The sequence below is a fragment of the Rousettus aegyptiacus genome, unplaced genomic scaffold (genome assembly GCF_014176215.1).
Source record: "Rousettus aegyptiacus isolate mRouAeg1 unplaced genomic scaffold, mRouAeg1.p scaffold_m13_p_5, whole genome shotgun sequence".
Taxonomy (NCBI): Eukaryota; Metazoa; Chordata; class Mammalia; order Chiroptera; family Pteropodidae; genus Rousettus; species Rousettus aegyptiacus.
The window spans coordinates 108,701,995-108,727,529 of record NW_023416308.1 but is presented as its reverse complement, the minus strand read 5'-3'; the positions used below and the strand labels follow the sequence as shown (position 1 = coordinate 108,727,529).

Here is a 25,535-nt window from a genome sequence, read left to right as displayed (position 1 = left end):
ATATTAGAACAAGAAGAGAGGCCTCAGGAGAAACCAAATCTGCTGATACCTTGATTTGGACTTCTAGCTTCAAGACTGTGAAAAAAACAAATTTCTGTTGTTTAAGCCAAAAACAAAACAAAATGGAAACCCTACAAATAATTAGCAAGTATATTACTGGTGAGTGCTATCAGTAGTGGGTTTATGGATAATTGTTTTCCTGCTTCATTATAGTTTTCTGTACTATTACATTTCTACAATAAGTATTTAATGATCAGAAAAATACAAACAGGAAAAAAAAAAAAAGAATTAATCAGGTATACTGATTTTTGGCTGAATGTGACTTGGTGCTTGTGTCCTGACATTCGGAATCCCTATCGCCATGCTTTCCCAGCTCAGGCCAGTTGTGTGATCTGCACCAAGAATGCTTTAACTATTTTTTCTATCTGGCTAGGTAGTCTACAGTGTAATCTCACTATGATGTCACTTCTCTTCTGCTCTTCTTTCATCTGAATCCAGATGTTCTCTAACATGCTCCCACCCTCAGATTTGCGTCTAGATATCTATGCAGCTATAGATCTTCTTGATACCAAACTGCTTTGCTTGTCTTCGTTCTCTTTCATGTTTCTTTTTTTGTTGCTCATGATTCTCCCCACAAGACCTCTGAATGATCCATGGATGGAAGTACCCCACAAGCAAACCTGGTCTTTGGTTCTCCTGAGCATTAATTCTCCTTAGGTAAGCATTTTTCTAAACTCTTTGAATCCTGAGATGGCTCCCAAGACACTCCAAAGATACATTTCCCTAGGCAAGAGACGATGATTAATACAACTGTTGGAATATAGTGTTCTTGAAGAAAGTCCAGAAACCATACTGACTGGCTTTGTTACAAATTCGTACTATCTAACCTCAACTGGCCATTCATGGCTACTGAGTAATCCTTTTAAATCATCTCCTTTTAACGTTGTATTTCATTCCTCATAGCAGCTGCCCCAGACATTTTCCATTATCAAATTTCCAATTTAACCCTTTGCCCCAATCCCCAACTCTATAAGCAGATGACCCATTTTATTGAGAAGTTCAAAGCCATCTGATCTTTTAATCCTTCAATTTCTTTCCTCTATAGCTTAGTATTTCTCTATATCTTCACTTATCCTCACTTCTTTCTTCCCTCTCTCAGAGAAAGAAATCTTTCCCTTCTCTTACTAGGATTAATCTCTCCATCTGTGCTCTTGAATCCATGCCGTCTCAGTTTCTCTGGGACCTCGCTCTATCAATTATCCATCTTACACTTGTACCTTTAATCTTGCCTTGTCCATTAACTCCTTGCTGTCTCTCCACAAATATTTAAGTGGTCCCTTAATCTAAAAAATCTTTCAAACACTACTCACTAAAGCTACTTTTTTCTCCCTTTGTTTTTCAAAGCCAAATTTCTTAGAAGAGTGTGCTATATTCATTATTTCTTCTATCTGACCACTCATTCATTAATCCACTCAGTAGTGTTGTTTCCATCATTCAACTAAAACTTGAAAATGATGATCTCCCAATAACCATATATTCAAAACACCTTTTCTTAGTTCTCTACCTGTGACAACTCATACTGTTGCCCATCCCTTCCTTGAAACTCTCCGTTGGCTTTGTAATGTCATATTATGTTATTTCTCTTCCTACATTCTGATTGTTCTTCCCTGATTCTGCTTCTTTCTTTTACCTTTAAATATAAGCATTCCCCAAAGTTCTGCCCTTATTCTTCCCTCTCACTATACTTTCATTCCTCAGTGATCTCATCCACTCACATGATTTAACTACTGACTATATTTCTACTTGCAATCTCTATGTGAGTCTTGAATCCCTCTTGGACAAGTTTGTTGGAGAGGTTGTTTGGCTTTTCAAACTCATTTGACTCTAAACCAAACTATATCAGTGACTGTTTTAACCAACTTCACTTAACAAACTCACTGAGTCTTCTGTTTTTCACTTTGCATTTTTTAATAATATGCTTATGCTGCTATTTCTTGATTTTTGAATTTTAGACATTATTTCTACATTCTTATTTAAAGATGATAAATTATCTTTTTCACCACCCACATACACTTCCCATCCCCCATCTTTCCAATATAGATACAATATCAATTTTAGCTTAAAATATTCAGTATTTACATTTTTATGACTGTAAATATTATTCACAGCCAACCCACAAGGTGTATTATGAGTCCATTTTATTTTTTATACAACCTTTTGTTTTCCTTGGAATAATTACCTTTCTTGGTTTGCTTGGAGTTTCTAAATATAAATTAATCACTGATTCTTCAAATGAAGTATTAGTCTCTAATTTTCCAATGGAACGTACTCTAACGCAACAGTTTTATCAGTTCTATTTTTTTATTTTCCTGCAGACATTCCTCCTGGAGCTTACTGTCTTGCTGCTCCAATCTGAACTAGCTGCTTTCTAGCTCTCCTGCACAAATGGTTGTCCTGAGACTAGCCTTCATTATCATCCTAAGAATTTTCTTTACTTCTCTCCCATGTTGGAGCCCTTATTTCTAGATCTCATAATTTCATCTTCTTAGATTTATTTCCATTTATTGACGACACATATCATCCAGTAGTTTCCTGAGAAAAACTACACGGGAGCTAAAATTTATAAGCTCTTGCCCATCTAAAAATCTATATTCTACTCTCACAGTTGATTGATAGTTTGGTTTGGTACATAATTTTAGGTTGGAAATAATTTTCCCTTAAAATTCTGAAAAAATTGCTCTGTTGTTTATAGCTTCTAGTGTCGCTGTTGAGAAGCCTGATGGCATTATAGTTCTTCTAGTCTCTCATTTTGGAAGTCCAATTTTTTAGATGTTCTACTCCTAAACTGGGCCTCTAATTTTCTTGCATTTTTTTTCTCTTATTTTCTATTTATTTGTCTGTTTTGGGCAATTTCTCAACTTTACTTTTCAGCCCTTCTATTGCATTTTTTATTTCTGCTATTATATGTTTAATATCTAAGAAGTCTTTCTTATTCTTTTTATAGAGGCTAGTCTTATTTAATTAATCCAATTATCTTCTTTTTTTTCCCTGAGAATATTATGACATCATATAATAGCTTTCTTAAAGTGTTCTTCTGCTCCTTGTATTGTCACTGATTCTTCTGAGCTCTCTCCTCCTCTATCTTGTTTGTTTTGTCTTGTTTTCTGCCTATCACGTTAGAGACTTACCCCAAATGTCTAGTAATCCTTGAATATGTCCATTCATATTTGGAGCGAAATTACTAAAAAACTGGTTATCTGAATGGGTGGAACTTGCTCACATTGAGCTTCAGTGTAGAATCAATAGGTTAAGATTTAGTCATTTCACTGTAAATGCCTAAATATTGCTTTTTCAAAGGCTTTTTCTGGGGCCACTTCAGTTTCTCCAGAAAATATTCTGGACTCGTGCCTGGGGGGTATGCATTTGGCAGCCAGCATTCTGAGAGCTAAGCAAGGGAAGGAAAAGGAAGGGGGTGTCAACATTTAGCATATTGACACTCGCTTACCCTCCTGTTTTCACTAGGCCATCTCACCTCTGCCTAGCATTCTTGAAGCAAGAGTTCTTCCGGTTTAGTTTCTCCAATTTTCTACTGGTGAAGAAGGGCAGTAACTTTGAAGCTGATATGGGGAGAGGATCTGGGGATATCTTTGCCCCTTATAAAGACTTTCAAAAAATCCTCCTGTTTCGAGCTCTCCCTTCACCCTTCATTTCAGAGTACCTGACATTTCCAGTTCTTGAATCCTTCCAGACCTCTGTGGAAAAACAGATGCCTGTCTCTTTTATAAACGGTCATTGGCTTTCTCTGCTAACGCAGTTCCTACTTATATATCTGCTCTCCTTCTAAAATGTGGTTCACACCTATCATTGACTATCACCTCTTCTATTCTCTTTGTCCTTTTGGCTTTTTATCTTTCTCCCCCCTTTATTATAATTTTAGTGTCTTCTATTAAGAGAGCAAACAAACATGTATATTTGACCTGATACTTTCTACCAGTGATCTGTAACTGTTTATTTACATGTCCATTTTCTCTCCAACTAGACTATACGCTCCTTAAAAATAGAACTATATCCTCCCTATCCTTTTAGTTCTAGCATCTAGAATGATACCTGACAAAGAAGACATGCTGTATTTAAATTTTTAAATATATGATCCTCAGAAAGACTTGCATAGTGAGTATAGTGACATAGCTATAGCTACAGTATTTAGGATGTGTACTATAAATTTAATGTAGGCATGTTAACCAATTAAGGAGTGAAAGTGAATTCAGACTCCATTGTTTGAAAAGTCTCAATCTTAATGTCTCAACCTTAATGTCAGAGTGAGCACACTGTCTTCTTTAAATACACTTTTTTTTTTTTTGTTATTGGTTTGGCTCCCTTCCTTCATGCTCCACTTTTTGATTTTTTAATAGAAGAAAGGTGCAGGAACATGTTAATTACAAATTAAAAGACTATACAAAAAGCCACTGGCTGAACTGAGAACAATCGTATGGATACAGATCACAGGATTACAGAGCACATATACTGAAGTCTTCCTTCCTATAGAGTGATATAGAAAAATTACATTTAGTTTTCTAAGATTTGCTTTTTTAAATGCTCAAGTACATTTAAATATAGTTTACAATATATTAAAGATATCTTACAAAATATACTTGGCAATAAAACAAATTTCTCTACCACAAATCATATTTGCTTATTACTCTATATAAGCTGGTTTCCTCGCTATCTGTTCAAACACCATTATTGTTGTTATCACTTCAATGTTCAAACTGCTTAAAATTCCCTCTTCCTTCCTCCCAGTCAAATTCTGCACATCTTTCAAGGTCCAACCTGAGTTTCCCCTCTTCAATGAAAGCTTCCACTTGACTTCTGCTCTTCCTAGTGGCCTGAAGCACTTCTTTGAACGATATATCCTGACACCTGATTAAACTCTACCCTATCTCACCCTGTAGTTAGTTGTCTCCCCAACTAGATTGTGGCCAGGCCATGGCTCTCTTCTCTATACCTCATAACTGCCAGTGCTGCTTCGTGCACATAGCAGACGTTCAAACAAAAAACATTTTAAAAATAAAAATAGCTTTATTCTTATTGTGATTATAAAAATGTTACATGGTCATTATTTAAAATCTTGAACAATATAGAAAAGTGTGGGGAAAAAAAGTAAAATCCCAGTACTGAGAGAAAACCACTTATTTTGGTCAACCTCTTTCCAATGCATAGGTTCATATGCATATTAGTATGCATATGAACCTATACAGACATAAAAACATATAACTTTATACATATGGTATTATAGCATCATGCTGTTCTGCAACTTAAGACTTTTACTGCTTCCTTATTCACCATTTCTTCCTGAATTTAATTTTATTTTAAAAGTAGATATGTGCTTCCAAGGCATCATTGGTCAATTAGCATGACAAATAAGGTTTTGAACACTAGAATTATATTTTTTTCAGACTACTGATTCTTTTGTCATCAGACCCGCTGTGATTATAACATGGTTAAATTCATTTGTTCATATTTTAAAAAAACATTGGTCAACTAGTAAACATTTTTGTGGACTACCCATTAATCTTTGCAGATCGGTATACATCTTTCGTGAAATTTCAATCAGTTAATACATTCTTACATTCTTCCCGCACGTGACACATGACATAGGTAGTGGTAAATGCTCTCTGGTACCAGTTCTATCTCATTTGTACAGCCTCTTAGCATTAAAATACTTAAAAATGATAGTGGTGATGGCAGAGCCTACTTTGTAAAATTTGTTCATGTAAAATTCATCCATGTAGGGTTTTTGAGAAATGATCATTTAAAGCTCCAAAGGTCCTTTTTGGTCCCATGTATCTAGAAAAACAGCTTGCAAACCACAACGCTCCTTCTCATCAATCTCCATGCCAGATGAGAATTTCCAGAACTGTTTTTTAAATCAGAGCAAGAAGAAAAGAACAGGGTAGGGAATCCTTGGCTGCAACAGCCAGCCTCAAAGAATTCGGTGCTGGGAACAGCAGCCAACTGGGTGCGACTGACTGCACCCTTGCACCAAAGCCAGAGAACAAAGATGAAGGGCGAGGAAATTAAGGAGATTCTTGAAGTGACTTCCCAGGAGGAATCTCAGACCTGCCACACCCAGTCCCTTCATCTTAGTAAATAACTCAGCAAAACTGCAAATGGGCTTAGCCGAGTCCCTGTGGGAACCTCTCCCGCAGAGTGGGGGATTTCTTCCTATTGCTGCTACATGCAACTTCCCAAACCCACGCTTGCCTGCAGGGGAAGTGTATGCTTTCCCAAGTCACGGCATGTTTATTAGAAGATGAACAAACAAACAGCAAATAGCTCTTGGAGGGTTTTCCCTATTTCCTGGCAGCAGAAGGAGAGCAGCTGTTGCATGGTTAAACTGGGGATTTGGTTTTTTTTTTAAACACAGATTTTAAAGTTTCTAGTAGAAGCCCTACTTTCTGTCTACATCTGATGATTAAATTGAAATTTCAACTGCTCCTTCTCAGACAGGCTGAACTTATTGGAAATGGACTATGGATAAACATGGCCCATCCAATCATCCAGCAGCATTTATTAACTTATTCACTCAGCATTTACTGAGCACCTACAACAAATCAAGCCACCAAATGAACATTGAGATAAAACATGCGTCTCAGCCCTCACGGGAGCTAACAATGACACTTATAACAATAACAAAAGCGACTGGCATTGATGGAGCTGCTATTATGTGCCAAAATTACTAAATGCTTCAGTCCGTTATTTCATGTAGTTTTAATATCATTGAAGTGGTATACAATCTATATCCCCGATGAGAAAAGGCCTGGAAAAAGTAACCTGACAATGACCACATAGCTATATCCAATAAAAAGGCCACTTGAACCTAGGGCCATTAACATTAAAGTCTGTCTTTTTAATGGTTTCCATGGAACTTGATAGTACAAATTTACAATCTAGATGGGGAGGTAGGAAAGTCATAGAAATCGATTGATTCTTAACCCCATGCAATATATCTTACGAAAGAGATTATATTTGCTAATAACAATATAAAGTATGATAAATAAGTAGCATGAGAGCTAACTTTTGAATTGAGGTAAGTGAGGGCAAGGAGAGGAGAGTGGGAATCACATGGGCTTTTAGATGATGTACCTTTTTGGCACCAGGGACCGGTGCTCCTATGAGAATCTAATGCCTGATGATCTGAGGTGGAGCTGGGGTGGTGATGCTAGCACTGGGGAGCGGCAGCAAATACAGATGAAGCTTATTTAGCTTGCCCTCCCGCCGCTCACCTCCTGCTGTGTGGCCTGGCTCCTAATGGACCACTGGACAGGCACCAGTCCGCGGCCCGAGGGATGGGGATCCGATGCGCAGGAATGTGAAAACATTCTACACAGATAGAAAAACATAAACGAAGGTGTGCGAGGGGAAAAGCTTAAGGAGTGTTTGGGGAAAGTGAGGGTCTTTGCAGTGAGAGTGTAGGCTGAGTCAGGGAGCAGGGGTTGGAAAGGCTGAGTTAGACCGTGAGTGGCCTAAAATGTAAGGTAATGGAATCCATATTTCATTAGTAGGCAAAACAGAACCAGGGGTGACAAGCCCAGGCCTGTGCTTTATGGAATTATATTTAGAAAAGGTCCCACAGTAGTTCTCAAGCTTCAGTGTGTATCAGAATCACCTGCAGAGCTTTTAAAATGCGTGGGCCCCACGAAAAGTTGCAGAGCAACAGGAACTCTCATAAACTGCGGTTAAATGTGGAAAATGATACAATCACTATGAAAATCTGGGAAAATGTGCTAAAGCTGAACACATACATTCCCAGCAATTCACTTGTAAGCACACACCTAAGAGAAATCTATACACCAAGAGACATATAAAAGTATGTTTAGAGCAACAATGTTTATACTAGCCCCAAACTGAAAACAACCCTAATGCCACCTACTGAAAAATGAATAAACTGTGGTTTACATGTAAAACGGGATTCTGTACAACAACGAGAAAGAACAAACTGTAGCTAAACCCAACAACGAACCAGAAATATAACGAGAGCAAAAGCCAGACCCCAAAGAGTACATGTTCTAAGGTTCTGGCTACGTGAAGTTCAAAATCAGGAACATCTAGTTTATGGTGATAAAAGTTATTAGACTAGTGGTTATCCAAGAGGGGATTAATGACTGGAAGGGCGCCTGGGAGAGGAGGCACTTGGGGTGCTGGTGATGTTCTCTGTCTTTATCTGGATAGACATTACATGTTTATTTTGTAGGAATCCCTTGAGCTGTATGTTTATTATTTTGCACATTTCTCTACATATGCTATACTGCAATAAAAACTTTTTACTTAAAACATTTCAAAAAAATGAGGAGGCCCTAAACCAAAAGATTCTGATTAAATTGGTCTGATTAAATAGTCTAATTGGCCTGGCATTAGTATTTTTTTTAAAGCTCCCTAAGTGACCCAGAGTTGAAAGCCACTAATGCAAAGCAAGAAGGAGCAAAGAAAAAAAGTTAAGTTAGTCAATGTTTCCCACACTTGAATGATAATAAGAATCACCTGAAATGTTTGTTAAAAAATAAATTTCCAGGTCCCTTCCCTGCTGGTTCAGTAGGTTGGAGAAGGGATCAAGGAATCTGTCTTTTTGACTACCTCTCTGATATGTTTAATTTGAGGTCTAAATTAGGGTCAGGTGGCGGCAGTAGGAATGATGGGTAGGTTGTGCCAAGCAAAATAAAACTGGAAAAGATTAAATTTTCAACACTACTTATACTTGCTTTTATATACTTACAGCTTAAAACCCACCAAAACAACCAAATTTGAGTATGGTTTATTAAACTGACATTTTTAACTTAAGGTGGCTTTATTGTGATTCATAGTGTGTAAACTTTAATTTTGTCATTTACTTTTGTTTCGAAGAGGATCATGACAGCAAGAGATTTTTGAAGCCTAAGAGATACCATTCTGTTTTCTGATAAACCTACTTTAGAATATAGGTTTAATAACATCTCATGGTAAAGTCTCACTTTGCCTAACTTTAAAAAAAACCTTGGCTGTATTTTCAAAGAACTTTCAAACTCTCTTATTATGTCCTTCAAAGCGTTACATATGCAATATAGGAAGTAGTATACTCCCCTCAGTAATAAGAATCATGATTTTTAAATTTTAAATAAAAGATGAAATAACTTCATTTTCTTCTCTTAAAGACATGTAAAATGGAACTTAAAATTAAAGAACTCGAAAAAAATTAAAGAACTTATAGTTACCTTTCTTCCAAGTATAAGAGTGAAAGAAGATGTAAAATTACAGACGAGTGCAACACATTCTTCTGTGTTAACTACTTTGATTACATTTTAGACTAGGAAATTATAAATTGATCTTAGAGATTAAATGACGTAAAATATATTTATGTTTATCTAGTAACAGGCCAAGAGCACTTGATGCTAATAGCAAGAGCACCTGACTCAGAGTCAGAAGACATGAATTTACCTAGGGCCTCGGTTTTATACAGTATCTATACAAAAGGGCAAGGGCTGAAGAACATCAGCAGCTTTCAAACCAGAAGCCTAGCATTTTTCAGAGACACTTATAAGGCTCTATAAATGTTTAATTTTAATATTTTTCTTATTAAAAACACCCCTTTACTTAAAATCTATAAGAAAATGCACACCAAAATGTTACCCAGTAAATTATAATATATTGATACTATCAACCTGTGCTCTCAGGTTAACCCACTATGTACTTTCTCCTGCTCCACAAATATATATAAAGTCTTTAAATTCTATTGGGTGAGAGTACAAATGTTATCAAACTTTCTTTTTACTTGTTCCTATATGATGTGGTTACAGAACCAAATAAAATAGAGTTATTATTTTATAAAATGGTTGACAATTATAAAGCAGAAGTCTTTAAATGTTAAGATACTAACAAATAAAATGGTAAAAAGGTAATTGCTTTTGTACTGGGACTGGAAAAGCGATGGCAGGAAATATTTATGGTGTAGTGGATCATCTAAAAGACAAGGGCTTAAAATGTCATCTGATGTGTAGATAAGCACTAGCAGTTAAAATTAGGCAAGCATTTTCAAAACACTATTGGATAATTTTATACAAGTTGATACAGACTATAGATTTTATTAGGATGATGCTTTTATTTTAATATATTTTTTAAATTTTTTAATTAAAAAATTAATTCTGCATTTATTTACGCAGTATGTCTTGGGGGTTGGGTTACATTTAGCTTGGCTAGGCATACAGATTTTAGGTCATACCTCCTACACTCAAACATTTTTTCTTCTATAATTTAATACTGCAGAGACAAAGCTTTTCCCCTTTGGTAGATAAAAAGTTTTTTGTTTTTGTTAAATTGTCTTTTAGTGTCTGTTTTAGTTGTAGAATGCTTGCAGGATCTCCCTTTATTTTCATTTATTTATTTTTATTTTTTATTTTTTTATTAACTTTATTGGGTTAACATTGGTTAATACAATTATATAATTTCCAGGTGTACATTATAATTTGACATCTATATAAGGATGATGTTTTTAAACTTCAGTCTTTTCTGAGTTACTTGCAGAGATGTCAGTAGTGATACCAGAACTTATTCTTTTATTAAAATTTTTGACATAAGGCAATTGTCAGAACAACAGAACAACTCATATGTGATGTTATAAGATACATTTATTTTTCTTCAAATGATAAGGTTTTTAAACTAGCTGAGAAAATCATTCACTGATTTCTCCAAAGTGACTATTCAACAATTAGGAATGTGAGCAATTGTCAGGTACATTAGTAACTCAACTTTAATACAAAAATTTACTATCATTCCTTTTTTGAATATTTGGATCAATGTAACTTTAAAAAGTGACTATGTCAAGATACTAAAAACAAATTTATAGGCATTTGCAGCTACTTATCCGTGTGAATCACAATTTTCTTGACACATTTTTATTTTAAAACCAAATGCTGAAAAGTTTTTCCCCTACATCAGGAACAAGACAAGCATGCCTACTTTTGCCACTTCTATATAACACAGTATGGGAAGTTCTAACTAGAGCAATTAGGCAAGAAAAATAAATAAAAGGGATCCAAATTAGAAAGAAAAAGGTAAAACTATCTTTATTTGAGAACGACATGATCTTCTATGTAAAAAACCCTAAAGATTACACACACGTACACAGACAAACTGTTACAGCTAATGAATGAATTCTGTAAAGATGCAAGATACAAAATCGACATACGAAAGTCAATTACATTTCTACAAACTAGCAATGAAAAATGTGAAAAGGAAATGAAGAAAAACAGTCCCATTTACAATAGCAGGAAGAGAATAAAAAGATACATTTATTAACCAAGGAGGTGGAAGATGTACACTGAAAACAACAAAATATTGCTGAATGAAAGAAGACCTAAGTAAATGGAAAGACATCCAATGCGTATGGTTAGGAGTACTTCACATTGGTAAGATGTCAATACTACCCAAAGCAATCTACAGATCCAACACAATCTCTACAAAAATTCTCGCATACTTTTTCACAGAATTAGAATGGCTAATCCTCAAATTCATAAGGAATTGCAAGGAGTCCCAAAAAGCTAGGACAATATTGAAAAAGAATAAAGTTGGAGGACTCAAACTTCTCCACTTTGAAATTTAATACAAAGCCACAGTAATTAAACAGTAAGGTATTGGCATTAAGATAGACATAAGGACCTCTGGAATAGAATAGAGAGCCCAGAAATAAATGCTCACATGTATGCTCAACTGATTTTCAAAACGAGTGCCAAAGGTACTATTCATTGGGGAAAGGACTGTCCAATAAGTTTTTACAACAAATGGTTCTGGGAAAACTGGATATCCACATGCAAAAGAAAGAAGTTGGACCCTTACCTTACACTTTATACAAAAATTAACTCAAAGTAGATCAAAGACCTAAACTTTGGAGCTAAAACTATAAAACTCAGATGAAAACAGATGTTAGATTTGGCAATGATTTCATAGATATGACACCCAAAGCACAAAGAAGAAAAGAAAAAATAGATAAATTGAACTTCATGAAAATTAAGACCTTTTGTGCATCAAAAGATACTACCAAAGAACAAGATAACAACCTACAGAATGAGAGAAATATATGTAAATCATATATCTAATAAGGGATTCATATCCGTAATATATAAAGAATTCCCACAATTCAAACAACAACAATAACAACAACAATAACAAACAATGTAATCCAAAAATGGGCAAAGAAGATACACAAATAGACAACAAGCACATAAAAAGATGTTCAACATCATTAGTCATTACGGAACTGCAAATCAAAACCACAATGAGATACTACTTTATATCCATCTGGATGCCTATTATCACAACAACAGGAAATAAATAGCAAGTGTTGGTGAGGATCCAGAGAAATTGGAACTCTTACGAATTAGTGAGAATATAAAACAGTGCAGCCGCTGTGTAAAACAATATGGCAATTTCTTAAAAAATTAAACACAGAATCATCATATAATCCAGAAATTCCACTCCTAAGTATATACCTAAGAATCAAAGACAGGCAGTCAAACAGATACTTGTATATTCATGTTCATAGCAGTGGTATTCACAATAGCCAAAAAGGTAGAGACAACCTAAGTGTTTATTGACAGATGAATGGATAAACAAAACATGATATATACACAATATGGAATATTATTCAGCCATAGAAAGGAACGAAATCCTACAACACGGATAAATTGTGAAAACATCATGCTCAGTGAAATAAGTCAGACACAAAAGGACAAATTTTGTATGATTTCATTTATATGAAGTCCTTATAATAGTCAAATATATAGAGTCAGAAAGTGAAACATTGGTTATTAGGAGATGGAAGGGGACAATAGGGAGTTATTTTTTAATGAGTAAAATGTTTCAGTTTGGAAAGAAAAAAGGGAAATGGATGGTGGTAATGGTTGCATAACAATGTGAATATTGTTAATGCCACTGAACTATACACTTAAAAATGGTTAAAATGGTAAATTCTATGTTATTTATATGTTGCCATCAAAAAAGATTTCTCAATTTAAAAAGTGGTTAGAATGGTAAATTTTATTTGTATATATTTTACCACAATAAAGAGAAAACCATATATATTAAAAAATCCCTAGACCTAGTTTCAAGACTAGATGACTTCTAAGATCCCTTCTAATTCTAAATTTTTTTGAGACATCATGATAACAAGGAGAAAAGAAAAATAGAATGTAGTTGAAAATAAGCTCCTGATTCCACGTTCTGAATTAAGAGTATAACTACCTTTCAAGTGATTACAAACGGACCAAGAAGTTCTAGCAATGGTAGCAAACTCAGATGCCTACAGAGGCCAGGCAGGAAACACAAGGAGATGAAGCAAGGCAGCTGGGGATGGTGGAGAATCTGAGGCCACATGCCCTGTCTGAAGGGAGCAGCTGCACTTCTGCCCTGGTGAACTGGCTCCCTGTTGGAATGTGGGCATGGTTTGGAGAGGATCTTCCATTTTTTAGTGAAATCAAATTATAATTTTTGTTAAATGTTGACATCTAATTTTTAAAAAAATTATATTTAACGTCGCAAGCCAAAGAAAATATAACTGCAGGCCGCAGCACATGTAGTCGGCTGACTGCTAGCTTGTAATCTATTTCACAGCAAAAAGGATGGATCCAGAATACAAAAGAAGGAAAGGAGTTAATTCTAGTCAGATCCTCACCAATGTTTAAAGTCAACATACCAACAGTGATCTAAATCTTTCTAATCCTTGTTTGGAAGTACCAGTGGGTACTAAATATTTCAGTTAGGTATCATTTAATACAGTAGAGCTTTGAACATGAAGTTCAAACATACAAGTGCCTTGTACATAGTAGGTGGTTAATAACTGGCTATTATTATTTTAAATCATGGCTCTTATACAATTGAAAAGTTAGTATAAAGCAGATTTTTAAAACCAAGGCTACCCTCTAACAAAAGAGATGATCATATAATCTATTCAACAATTTATCCTCTGCATAATGATTGGGAAATGGTAAGCCTTGATATTAAATGACCAAAAAAAGAAAAATCATTTATGTATTTAGGAACAAGAAATACAGTTATTGGCAATAATAAACAAGGTTCTTGTCCTCACAAAGCTTACAATTTAATAAGGGAGGTGGATATTAAGAGTCATCCAAAAGTATTTAGTTGGAAACTATAATGAATATGACTAAAGATTATAGGATGATTTGAAATAGAATAATGAAAGGATCTAATTCAGATGAGAAAGGAAGTCACAGAGAAGGCTCATTTAAGGAGCTGACCTTTAAACCAAGACCTAAAAGGATGAAGAAAGAGAGGTTAGCAACCTCATTGTGTATGGAGCATGAAGAGGGTTGGGTGGGAGAAGAGGTTGTGACAAAAGCATTCCAGGAATGCTTGTGTGACATGTGTGACAGACACAAATAACTGAAATAGTAAGGGAAAGTTAAAGAGAAGGAAAGATTAAACTTATTGGAGGTGGAGAGGTGAAAAATTTGAGGGGACATCAGATGTCAATGTTCTTCCTGGAGAGAAGATCCTGAGGAAGGAAGTAAACTGAAAAAAAAAAATTTTTTTTTTTTTTTAAATTAGGAACTGAAAAAGAAATAAGCGAAATGGGAGATAGGAAACAGGAATTTGAGGTTGAAGAAGTTGGGGGAAATGAGGAGGGGTGAAGCACTGATGGGAGCCGGTGAAGGTGACTGGCCAGAGGAAACCATAGGAGTGAAGAGATTACATGGAAGATCGCTGTTTGCGTAAAAAATACAAAAGTAACAAGTACTCTTTAATATTTCAAACAAGACAGCCACCCCACTCCTGAAGTAAGGACTGTTTAATCCTCACAGAATGGTTTTTAGGGGTGAGGATAACGATTAGTGACAAGCAAAATCAAGTGGAAGTTTGAGGCAATTACAGAGAAATCAGACCAAAAGCTTTTGGCACTGTCTGCATTTTCGCTTGAGATCACTTCTCCCACTAGAATGTTAGATATTTTAGGAAAAAGTAAGTTTTTATCATATGGTCATATAGACCCACTGCACTTCCCTGATTCCTAGAATGTGAGCTCCTTTTATAAAAACAGGGATCTTTTTCAAATCTCAGATTATTAGACTACATCTCTTTAGAGCAGGAATTTCTGCCTCTTCTACTCACTGCTTTATTACTAGCAATTGTTTGTTGAATGATGAATATACCTAGACTATGAAGACAAAACCACAGTGAATTCAAAGTAAAACCTAAAAGGTATAAAAAAAAAGGAGGGAGGAGAAAAAAAAGGGATAAAATTAGCATTCGTTCTTTAGTTTTTTATTTTAAATATTAATTTCATTTCATGAATTCCATGCCTACTGTGAGGAGAAACAGAGAAAGAAAGCATGCTCTCCAAATTATATTAATATTGATAGCTTTTTAAAAAAATTTGTATTAGTTTCAGTTATATAGCACAATGGTTAGACATTGATATAATTTACAAAGTGCTCCCCCCGATTATTCTGGTACCCACCTGGCACTATACGTAGTTATTATAACATTATTGACTATATTCCCTACGCTGTACTCCCATCCTCATGACTGTTTTGGAACTACTAATTTGTGCTTCTTCATCCTGTCACCTTTTTCACCCTGGCCCCCAGCCCCTCTCCAATCTGGCAATCACCAGTTTGTTCTCTGTATCTGCGAGTCTGTTTTCGTTTTGTTTATTCCTTTATTTTGTTCCTTAGATTCTACATATAATTCATTCTTGACTCCTTTCCTACATCTCACACCCTATGAATCAGGCAAGTCCTGTCAAATCACCTCCTTAAATCATCTCCAGACCACTTCCTGTTCTATGGTAATCGGCTCCTAACTGGTCTTTGTCTTCAGTCTTACTACCTGCCTTCCATTCTATTTTCCATACTTTTGTCATTGCCATATTGAAAATACCATATGAATTGATAAGGTCCTACCGATTGATTGACTGTGAGGTTTCCTTCTTATGTGATAAGTACCATCAGCCATAATGAACTAGTGTTTCCCAAAGGAACCTTGTTTCATATCATCATACTTGAAAAAATCTCATTTCCTTTTTAGAACATATTCCTTATTTATTTAACAGCTTTCACTACTCCAAGATCTATCCCAACTGTTTTTGCTCCTTTATAGCCTTCCCCAACTTCTGCAGGAAGAACTATTTCTGCCCTTGTGCTATCATTGAATCTTATACATGGTTCTAATAATCACTTATACTTTATGAAAACTCTGTTTCTTCTCCTGGAATCTGAGCTCCTTAAGGGCAAACTGCCATTTACTCATTTGTATTTCAAGCATCTCATACACCATCTGATGGAGAACACATTAAAAAAAAACAGTACTCTTTCTAGTCAGCTTTCTGCCTTCATTGGCGTTGGCTTTTTCACTTATCAGGTGTGTGACCTAGAACAAGTTATTTAACTTCTAAATCTTGGTTTAATTTCCTATACAAAGAAGATAATAAAACTATTTACCTACCACACAGGACTGTTGTGAAGAAAAATGGGATAATCTACATAGGAAGCCTCTCTGGTACTTTGCCCTGCAAATTCCGGCCCCTCTGGTCTCTCTAAACCCCAATCTCAACTCGACTCCCCAACAGTCAAAGACTGCCAGGCTCTTTGATGATCTTCCTTCCTGTTGCTTGGCAGTTGCCTCTCAGGGACTACATCCCTGCACTGACTTGTCCAATGACTGAAGCAGATTTTCTAGTTGTTTATGGCTAGAGGACAATTCCCTTAGTAGGTACTTCTTCATGGATAGAACATAAAGTGCCTATCATTGTGTTATTAAATGAAATATGTATATTCATTGGTAAAAGCACAAAGCTCGAAATTAAATTCTAATGAACTGTGAAAATAAATGGTGGAAAAAAGCTCTTCTGAGCCAATATCCCTAAACAGAAGTGAAGATTTACTTCAAGGAAATTTCAATCTTTGCCAGACTTGGAAAATTCAGATTAATCTTTTTACACTGAAAGAAATACCAAAGTGAGAAATTGAGTTTTAAAGGCTTATTGCCTTTGAATAGATCTTTTTTGCTTCTAAGAGTCTAAGTTGCTTAGATAGCAAGAGGTTCACTATAGTCTTCATGAGGTCATTTGAAATTCAGACATTGGCACATTAGCACCATTCAGTACTCAGATATGCAGAAATGACAGTGCATCTCTGTACTTGCTTAAAATGGATGAACTATTTCTTGCCAGAAGGGATCGGGTTCTTAGTCTTCTACAGGTGGCTTCATGTTGACATATTGTTATGCTGAAACTCTGCTCTTTTTTTCCCACCTCCCAAAAGAATTACTTTCCTCTTGATAATGTTAAAATATGTGCATGATGTTCTAAGGAAGTTATCTGCAGGAGAATAACATAGTAGCAGCTCCACTGAGTAGGAGTGCGGTACTTGCATTCTAACTGAAAAAAAAAAAATGGGGCTTAATAGATCCTTTCTTTTGGAGCCTTGCTTTTGAATGTTTTTGCTCAGTTTGGATTAAAATTGGGGACTGACACATTCTGGGACTAACAGATATTCTAAAGTTTCCTGGAAGAAAATGAAAATATATTAAAACTATTTTAATATATTTTAAAGATTTTAGGATCACCTACATACAAATGTTGCATTTGGTCTTTAAGAAATCAGAGGCTGTCTGATTAAGATGCATAGCAATAAATATCTAGCATAAAATCTAGGTCTTGTTTATGGCACAGGGAAAACAGAGAGAACTTGGAGGTGCTCTCTTTCAGCAGCTGGATGAATCACTGGCAGCTGCTATAAGAAAGATAAAGAAACCCACATCTGCTTAGAATCCAAATGCTATATGGATCCCTTGTGATAGTAAATAAACTCTTGAAGAGGCACCACCCTTAAATCAGGAAAATAACTAAGGCTATTTAAAGATGATTTTCCATAGTTATCTCCATGTACTATTTCACAGAAACCAGCTCTAGCTGTATGCATCATTCTTCTATATAGGGAGAATTCAATAAACATTTGCCGACTGATTAAGGGACTGGGAAAGGACTGGGAAAGATAGGTTCTGATGAAATAGTACAAACTTCACCTATACATTCATGGCTCCCAGTTTTGTTTACGTAGAGACCAATGGGTTAGTTTTTCCGAGGTAGTTCACTTAAAATTGGGTCACATTAATTTTCACCCACTAGTACATATATTCTATAAAGGAGGTGATGCTATTCTCAGTACACTAAGTACTTCTTGCATAATAGTGTAACTGAGGTGATCTCTAGGGTTCATGTCACAGAAGCTCTGTGTGACTGGAGTAGAAATAGTAGAAACAGTGCATTGGCAAATTAGTAAATCTGAGTTCTATTTCCAACTTTGTTACTAATTCACTGTGCAACTGTATAAGCTACACAGTTTATTTATAAAATGGGCACAATAATACCTACTTTACCTACTTAGTAGGATAGTAGAAATATCTAATAAGATACTATGTAGAAGTTTTAGTGAAAAAGTTTCAGCAGCTATATGTAAAGTGGCAGTAGCATCCATTAGAGCAAGATGGGGGAATCTTAGAAATTCAACAAAAGCAGAGTGTGGACCTCTTCACTTAGTCTAACCCCAGTGTCAGGTACATGGTAAGTATACCAGAAATATCTGTTGAATGAATAAGGAAATAGTTTAGGCCTGCCTCTACTTTAAGTTAGGATCGCTAAAGAAATTGTCTTAAAGGTATTTGACACTGATTTGGAATAACACATAATATGAAGGTGGGACTACAAATAGGCCCTTGAAAACAGGGGTGAACAAAGGTTTTGATGTAGAAGTTCTAAACCTGAAAATTTTGGAGCAATTCAATCTATTTTAATATTCTGAACATAAGAATCTAAAGCCGTTTTTAAAAAGGGGCTCTCGATGGGCATCTTTTGCCCTTCATCTTATTAAGATAGTCTCAAAAAATACAGTTTCAATCAGTGGTTTCTTAATATTTTCCTTAGAATATAATCAGAATATGTCAAAATAACAGTATGTAAGTGTAAAAATGACTTGCATTTTCCAGTGCACATAGCTCTTCTCTCAAGAATTTTTAAGATGAAATGAAAAACTTATTTTAGTGAACTTTATTCTACTTCCCCCAATCTATATTTCTAGAACCTTAACTATATTTCCTAATGCTAAATGAAGCTTTTTAACTGTGTCCCAAAGAAATATCAACTTTCTGAAAACTTAACGTATCATATTATTCACATTAGCCAAAAGGTGGAAGAAATGCAAGTGTCCATCAACAGATAAAAAAAATGTATACACATACAATGGAATATAGTTTAGCCTTAAAGAGGAAAGACATTGACAATTGCCACAACGTGCATTAACTCTGAGGATATGATGCTAAATGAAGTCAGTCGTTTATAAAATGATAAAAATTATATGATTCCACTACCATGAGATACCCAGAATAGTCCAATTCATAGAAGCAGAAGGTAGAACAGTGGCTGCCAGGGGCTAGGGGAAGAGAATGAAAAGCCAATGTTTAATGGATACAGAGTTTCAGTTCAGAAAGATGAAAAAGTTCCAGAGGTGACTGGTAGGGATGGTTTCAGTGAGTGTACTTAATACTACAGAACTGGATGCTTATCTGGGAATCTATCACTGGTATTGTCATTCACCTTACGTGACAAACCACATCACCAAATCCCTTCCATCTCCAGGGATGCTGCCTTAGCTTTGGCTCTTGTTATCTCACCTCAACTGCAAGTCTCCTAACGATGCTCCCTGCCCCTAGTTGTGCCCTCTGAGCCATTTCCACACTACTTTTTGAATGCTCTTTCTAGAATGCAATTATTATCACACCGCTCTTCTGTCTAAAATCCTTCAAATAGTACCTACAGAATAAAATCCAAGTTCTTTTTTATGGCAAAAATGGTACTCTAGGACCTGACTCTTTCATTCCATTACAGGCTCATCTCCTCTCACCTCCTCTGCAAACTCTAGCCATTCTGACCTTCTCAGTTTCTTAAATATTCCAGGTTCTTTTATGTTTCTACACCACTGCACAGGCTCTACCTTGAATGCCCTTCTCTCCTTTATCCTACTCTTCCTTCCCAACTTAGATCAGGCCAATTCTCAGGAGAACCTTCTCTAATCCATTCTCTTCCCCTTCTGTAACAAGTGTATCCCCATCCCATCCCCGACTCAGGAGTTTCCTCCTTTGCATTCGCATCATTCTTGAATTCACTGCATGGTATTTTAATATTTGCCAGAAGCAGAGGCTCTGGAGCCAGACTGCCTGGGTATGAATCTGGCCCCAGCATTTACTGTTTAACCTTGCCAAGTTGCTTAACCCCTCTGATCCTCAGTTTCACTGGTTATAAAATGGGAGTTACAGTATCCACCACAGAGAGATGTTGTGAAGAGTAAATAAATTAGTACATGTAAAGTGCTTAGAGCTCTTAACACACTCATTAATGATGGTGATGGTGGTAGTAATGAAGGCAGTATCTTTGACACAAGACAAACAGCTCGTCAAAAGTAAGTTGTGCCTACAGCCTTGGATAGCATGTACTCCAACTATATTTATAGGAACAAAAGAAAGAAATTTAGAAGGAAGAAAAGAATTTGGGAAGACTTACCACCATTTTTGCCCACCGATCGGAAGCATCTCCAGAAGGCCCGTAAGAACGATGCCCTGTTGTGAGGGGTGGCTTGGATGAAGCTGAATTCCCGAAAGAGAATGTGAGTTCCCTGACATACACTGTTAAAACTGCATAGAGAAAAAAATCAAGAAATCATCATTAGATGGCTGGTTATGGAAGTCTAAAATCAGAATGAAAAATCAAGACCAGACAGAACCACTGCCAAAAAGGGGGGAAATACCTTTTCTCCCACGAAACTCTAAATTATAGATTAGACCAAACCCTTCTATAAGAAAGTCTCTTCACATAACACATCCCTCTGAAAACTGTCGGAGTCTAATTCCCCGAGTGTTTCTCACCTCTCACATATATACACTGAGGAAGTTTTCATCAGTCACTAGAGCATTTCATGGAGAGGGAAATCTTTCAGTCTTAAATTGGATGACACTGGCACTCATATCTTTTTAGAGACTACTTCGCCCCCTACCTTATTTGGAATTATGTTTCCTTAAAGATATTCTTTTTGTACTCTCTGACCTATATCAGCTGCTATAGGAATAACAGGGCTTGTGGGACATAACTAGATTGTCTGTTCCAGTTTGGGGGTGGTGTTGCATACTTCTCTGACAATAACCTCAGAGGAAAATCCATGTGCCAAAGGATATAAAAGGTTCCAGATAGAACACTAAAGGCAAATAAGAACAAGGGTAGAACGTGGCCCCTGAATGAAAGTATGGAGCAAAGCCCCAGGGCCCAAGTGAATCATTGTTTAAGCTGGGCCGGGGAAAAGGGGAAAAAAATATATACTCCATCATTTTTGGATTCTTTTGCCAGAGAAATAAAGGCTGTAGAGCCTGGCGTAATCTAAAAATGGAAATTCCACCAAAGAATAGGCAATTATCCAGTAATCAACATGACCGAAGGCAGATTTTAGGTTCCAGAAAACTCCTAAATTCTCTGACAAGTAAATCATGAGTGGAGAATGTGTTAATCTTTACAGAGAAGCAGGCATTAAACCAAAGATGGCAAGCAATAGAGGGACAGCGGTAATTCCAAATGCTACTTTTCATTTGTCGACCATTTAAAGGGGAAACAATCTGAACCTCTGAACTAAACAGGAAAAAATTTCAGGAGCCATCTATTCCATTTTTTTTTTCCCTTACCAAGTTTTTAACACAGAGTATGCTATCACTTAGGATAAAATTAACCTCTTTCTATTAATGATGCTGTATGAAGAAGCATATTACACACTCTTCTCTCATGGAAAAGTAGTGTCGAAATCTACTTCAAAGACACTATGAGAAAGTATGAGGACAATACCTGGCAAAGAATTGGGTTAGAAAAGAGATTTTTAAAAAGCAATGAAAGCATTAAGCTAACCATATAGTTTGTGGCAGCGCTATTGTCTTGAGCAAAGAAAAATGAAAAAGAAAGCAAATGAGCTGTTATAGGTAAATAGAGTAGGCCACATTTCTAGCAAGTGAAGTCTAAAATGATAACATTCTAGCCTAAATTTATGAAGCTATCCAGCAAAGAATTAGTCCCAAAGTGTGCTTCATACCCAAGAAAGGAAAAAGCTGGTGTCTAGGCCACGGTCTAGTCTGTAAAGAAATAATACTAGTGAAATTATATCCTTAGTCTAGCTTTTTAAAAGTCTATTTTTTTTTTGAAACTAGGGAATAATTCATGTATTAAAGAATCCAACTGAGCCTCAGATAGGTAAAAATTACACAAGAATTTACGAAATAGGAATTTTATAAAACAAATTGATAGGGCAAAAGCATTTAATATTGAACACAAAAAGATTTATAATTGTATTTACAGTACTGCCTTTAGATAATCCATACCAATAAAATCACTTTTAATTAAAAAAAATTAGAAATGTTTGATTAGGGTGGCAGCTGGTCATTACAGAAGTCATACTCACTCACCTCAAAAGTCAATGTTAATTGACTCTTTATATAATCTTAATATTAATATTAAGTGATAATTCTTTTTAGGTAAGATGGCTATAAGGAAAAAAAAACCCAGAAAACGTAATATTGCTCAAAACTTTACTGTTTCTTTCTCAACCTGAAGTATCTTTTTTCTACCTCCATCTGTTAAAATTCTATCTAATCTTTCAGGACCATCTCAAAAGCCATGTTTTACATGACCTCTTCTGCATCCACCCCTCATGCCCAATTCTCATGATCTCATTTATAACTCTCTAACGGTGTTCATGATTTGCTGCTTTGTTTTAAAGTTACTAGACTTATTTTCCCTACTAGACTATAAGGTCTATAGAGTGAGCAATTAGGTAGTACTTAATAAGTATTTTATTAATAAGTGGGGAGATATTTTGAGGCTGTGGAGATATATTGTTACTCTTTAAACTTTCGTTTCCTAGTTTCAGGATCTATTGATTATTCTTGCCAGAAGCAATAACAATTATGATGGGGTTTGCCAAATGGCATTTTCTCCCTAGTTACATCATTTCATCTACATTTACAAGTTGACTTTCTACGGTAGAGAAGAGCTTAACTTTCTCATTCATTCATTATTTACTTTTATCATTCTGGACTCATGGATTCTTACTTTATTCAATAGGTTATAACCCTTCATTGCCATGTACTTATTTATTTATTTAATTTTAATTTTTTTTTTTTTTTAGGCAAGGCAATCCTTGGTTGACCTCACAGATTACAAGGACCGTGTCAGTTTACAATCCCTTATTTTTTAAATTTTTTATGCCCACAGCACCTGGTCTTCCTAAGTAGTCTCCCATCCAAGTACTAACAAGGCCCAACCCTACTTAGCTTCTGAGATCAGACGGGATTGGGCCTGTTCAGGGTAGCATGGCCGTAGACAATTGTCATTTATTTTGATGCTCAAATTATCCCAGGCTTGGCTATGGAAGCCCCTTTAAGCTGACTTCTATGTCTTTTTGACATGTCCACACAATTCTTTGGTCACTTCCTTAATTTTTGATAGAATAACATGTTTCCTACTCTATCATGAAACTAGTTATTTCTCCAAGAAGTGTGAGCTGCTTTAGTAGAAAACAGTGTTTAGATCTAGGTAGAAGCTGGATATGCTTACTGCTCCTAATGTGTCTTTGCTTCTAGGCTTTCTCAGAAGAGTTAAGAAACAGATGGTCTGTATACAGATACTCTGCACGTGTGCATACACACACATACACGTACACACCTTTATTCATTTCTTTCTATCTATCTATTACAACCTCACTAGTTAACACTGATTCAATTTCAATTCATTGCTACAGGGTACATTCTATTCTCCTTTTTTGTATCTGAAACTTCCTCTTCTCACAGTGAGAAATCTGGCTCCCATTAACCATAATATATTTTTATTTTGCTCAGTTCTAAAATGTACAGCAATTGCTAACTCATGCCTCTGTGAAAAACAGACTACTAATTATAGTTCAACACTTGTTCAGAGCTTTTTTTTGTTTGTTTTTAGCCTGAGGGAGGGCATACAGTCTCAATTCTGTGTTCAAAATTTACTTAGTCTCCCCTGTTCCCTTTAGTATGTTTATGTTATTCATTTAAAAAAGTTTGCTTTGTCTGTTTTCAATTTTAGGGCCCCTCATCCTTGTTGATGACATACATGGATATAGATATCCTGCCTGTGTGAAATATTAACACAGTTCCAAAAATAAGTGTCATCTTCCCTTGGCCCCCCTCCCACTTTTACCTTTTCACTCCATTTCCAGCAATGTCCTATAGGTAATGAGTCTCATTGGTCTCTACCTTATTCTTCCTGTATGCATTGTTTTTCCCCCATGAGCAAATACTCGTACATATTTTTATTTCCCCATCTTTCTTATGCAAAAGGGAGCATAATAAAGATGCTCTTTTGTCCAATTTATAGGGATCTGATTACTTTTTTAGCTGTCATGAATAGGAAGTTTAGGAAATCTCTGGATCTTCTGGCCACAAGAGAACCAGACACATCAACATTAAAATTTCTTTATGAATTACATATATATATATACAGATATATATATATCTTAAAGGTATAGATTTATTAAAATGAAATGGTCTAAGTACAAATTTGCTCTCAAAGTGAAAATGGCCTATAAGCCTTGATCTACTCAATTAGATTTTACTGCAGCAGTTCAGTCTCTTATCACCTTTCTTTTCTTTCTAAAACCAGGCCAGCTCATTAGAGCAGACTTCCTCTATCAGGATTGGAGTTGTCTTCTGCTATTTTGAGATGAACTTTATTTGTAAGGAATCCTAAACACTTCTACCAAAATAAAATGAGAACAGATCACATCCAATTATGCAACACAAACTGGCCACACCAGGATCATGCTCTGAAAAGTAAATAAGAGCAAAGACGCAAATCTTAGAAAGAATTGTGCTTCAAAGGAACCTTTTGTTGCTTCTATAAGCTGAAGGAAAAAACACATTCTGTGTAGGGGGAAAGGAAATAAAACTTTCGTGGCATATTTCCTACTAACAGATTGGCAAAATGAGCAGACCGAAGTTTTATTTCGCAAAAAGTCACCAAACCCTAAAGATATATTCCTGTGGCATGATTTGGTCCCCTGAATTACCAATCCCTGGATTTATTCTTTTCTTCCTTGTGAAACTCAGGTGACGCCTAAGGCCCTTAAATATTTCTTTTCTTTCCATTTCCTATCTGCTACAGGATTTGACAATGCTAACTTGATGAGAGAAATCAGAGGAGCATGTCAGTTTGGTCTACATTATAGAATCTCAAAGTAGTTTACACAGCACACTTGAACAGAAGTTGCCTCACACCAATATCTTGCTTATGGTGTTTTAAGAAGTTTCCACACAAAAGTTTAATGCTGAATTTCTAAGAACTTCTCTCTACTGGGCTGTTGTTATCCATTATTCAAACATACAACACACCTGTTACAGGAAAAAGTAAGTGAACAATATGATCCTGTATCCAA

At 35.7% G+C, this 25,535-nt stretch overlaps 1 protein-coding gene and 1 pseudogene across 5 annotated transcripts in view; both read right to left on the bottom strand.

Annotated features, from left to right (window-relative positions):
- The window catches only part of CUNH11orf49 (chromosome unknown C11orf49 homolog), a 144,565-nt gene that overhangs the window by 66,723 nt on the left and 52,307 nt on the right, over positions 1-25,535 (bottom strand). For all 5 annotated transcript variants that reach the window (XM_036220859.1, XM_036220856.1, XM_016146708.2 and 2 more), the window contains one exon: positions 20,603-20,733. In XM_036220859.1, the coding sequence (XP_036076752.1) occupies positions 20,603-20,733 (131 nt within the window). The remainder of the gene's footprint in view (positions 1-20,602; positions 20,734-25,535) is intronic.
- Positions 23,336-23,454, bottom strand: LOC118603652 (annotated as a pseudogene).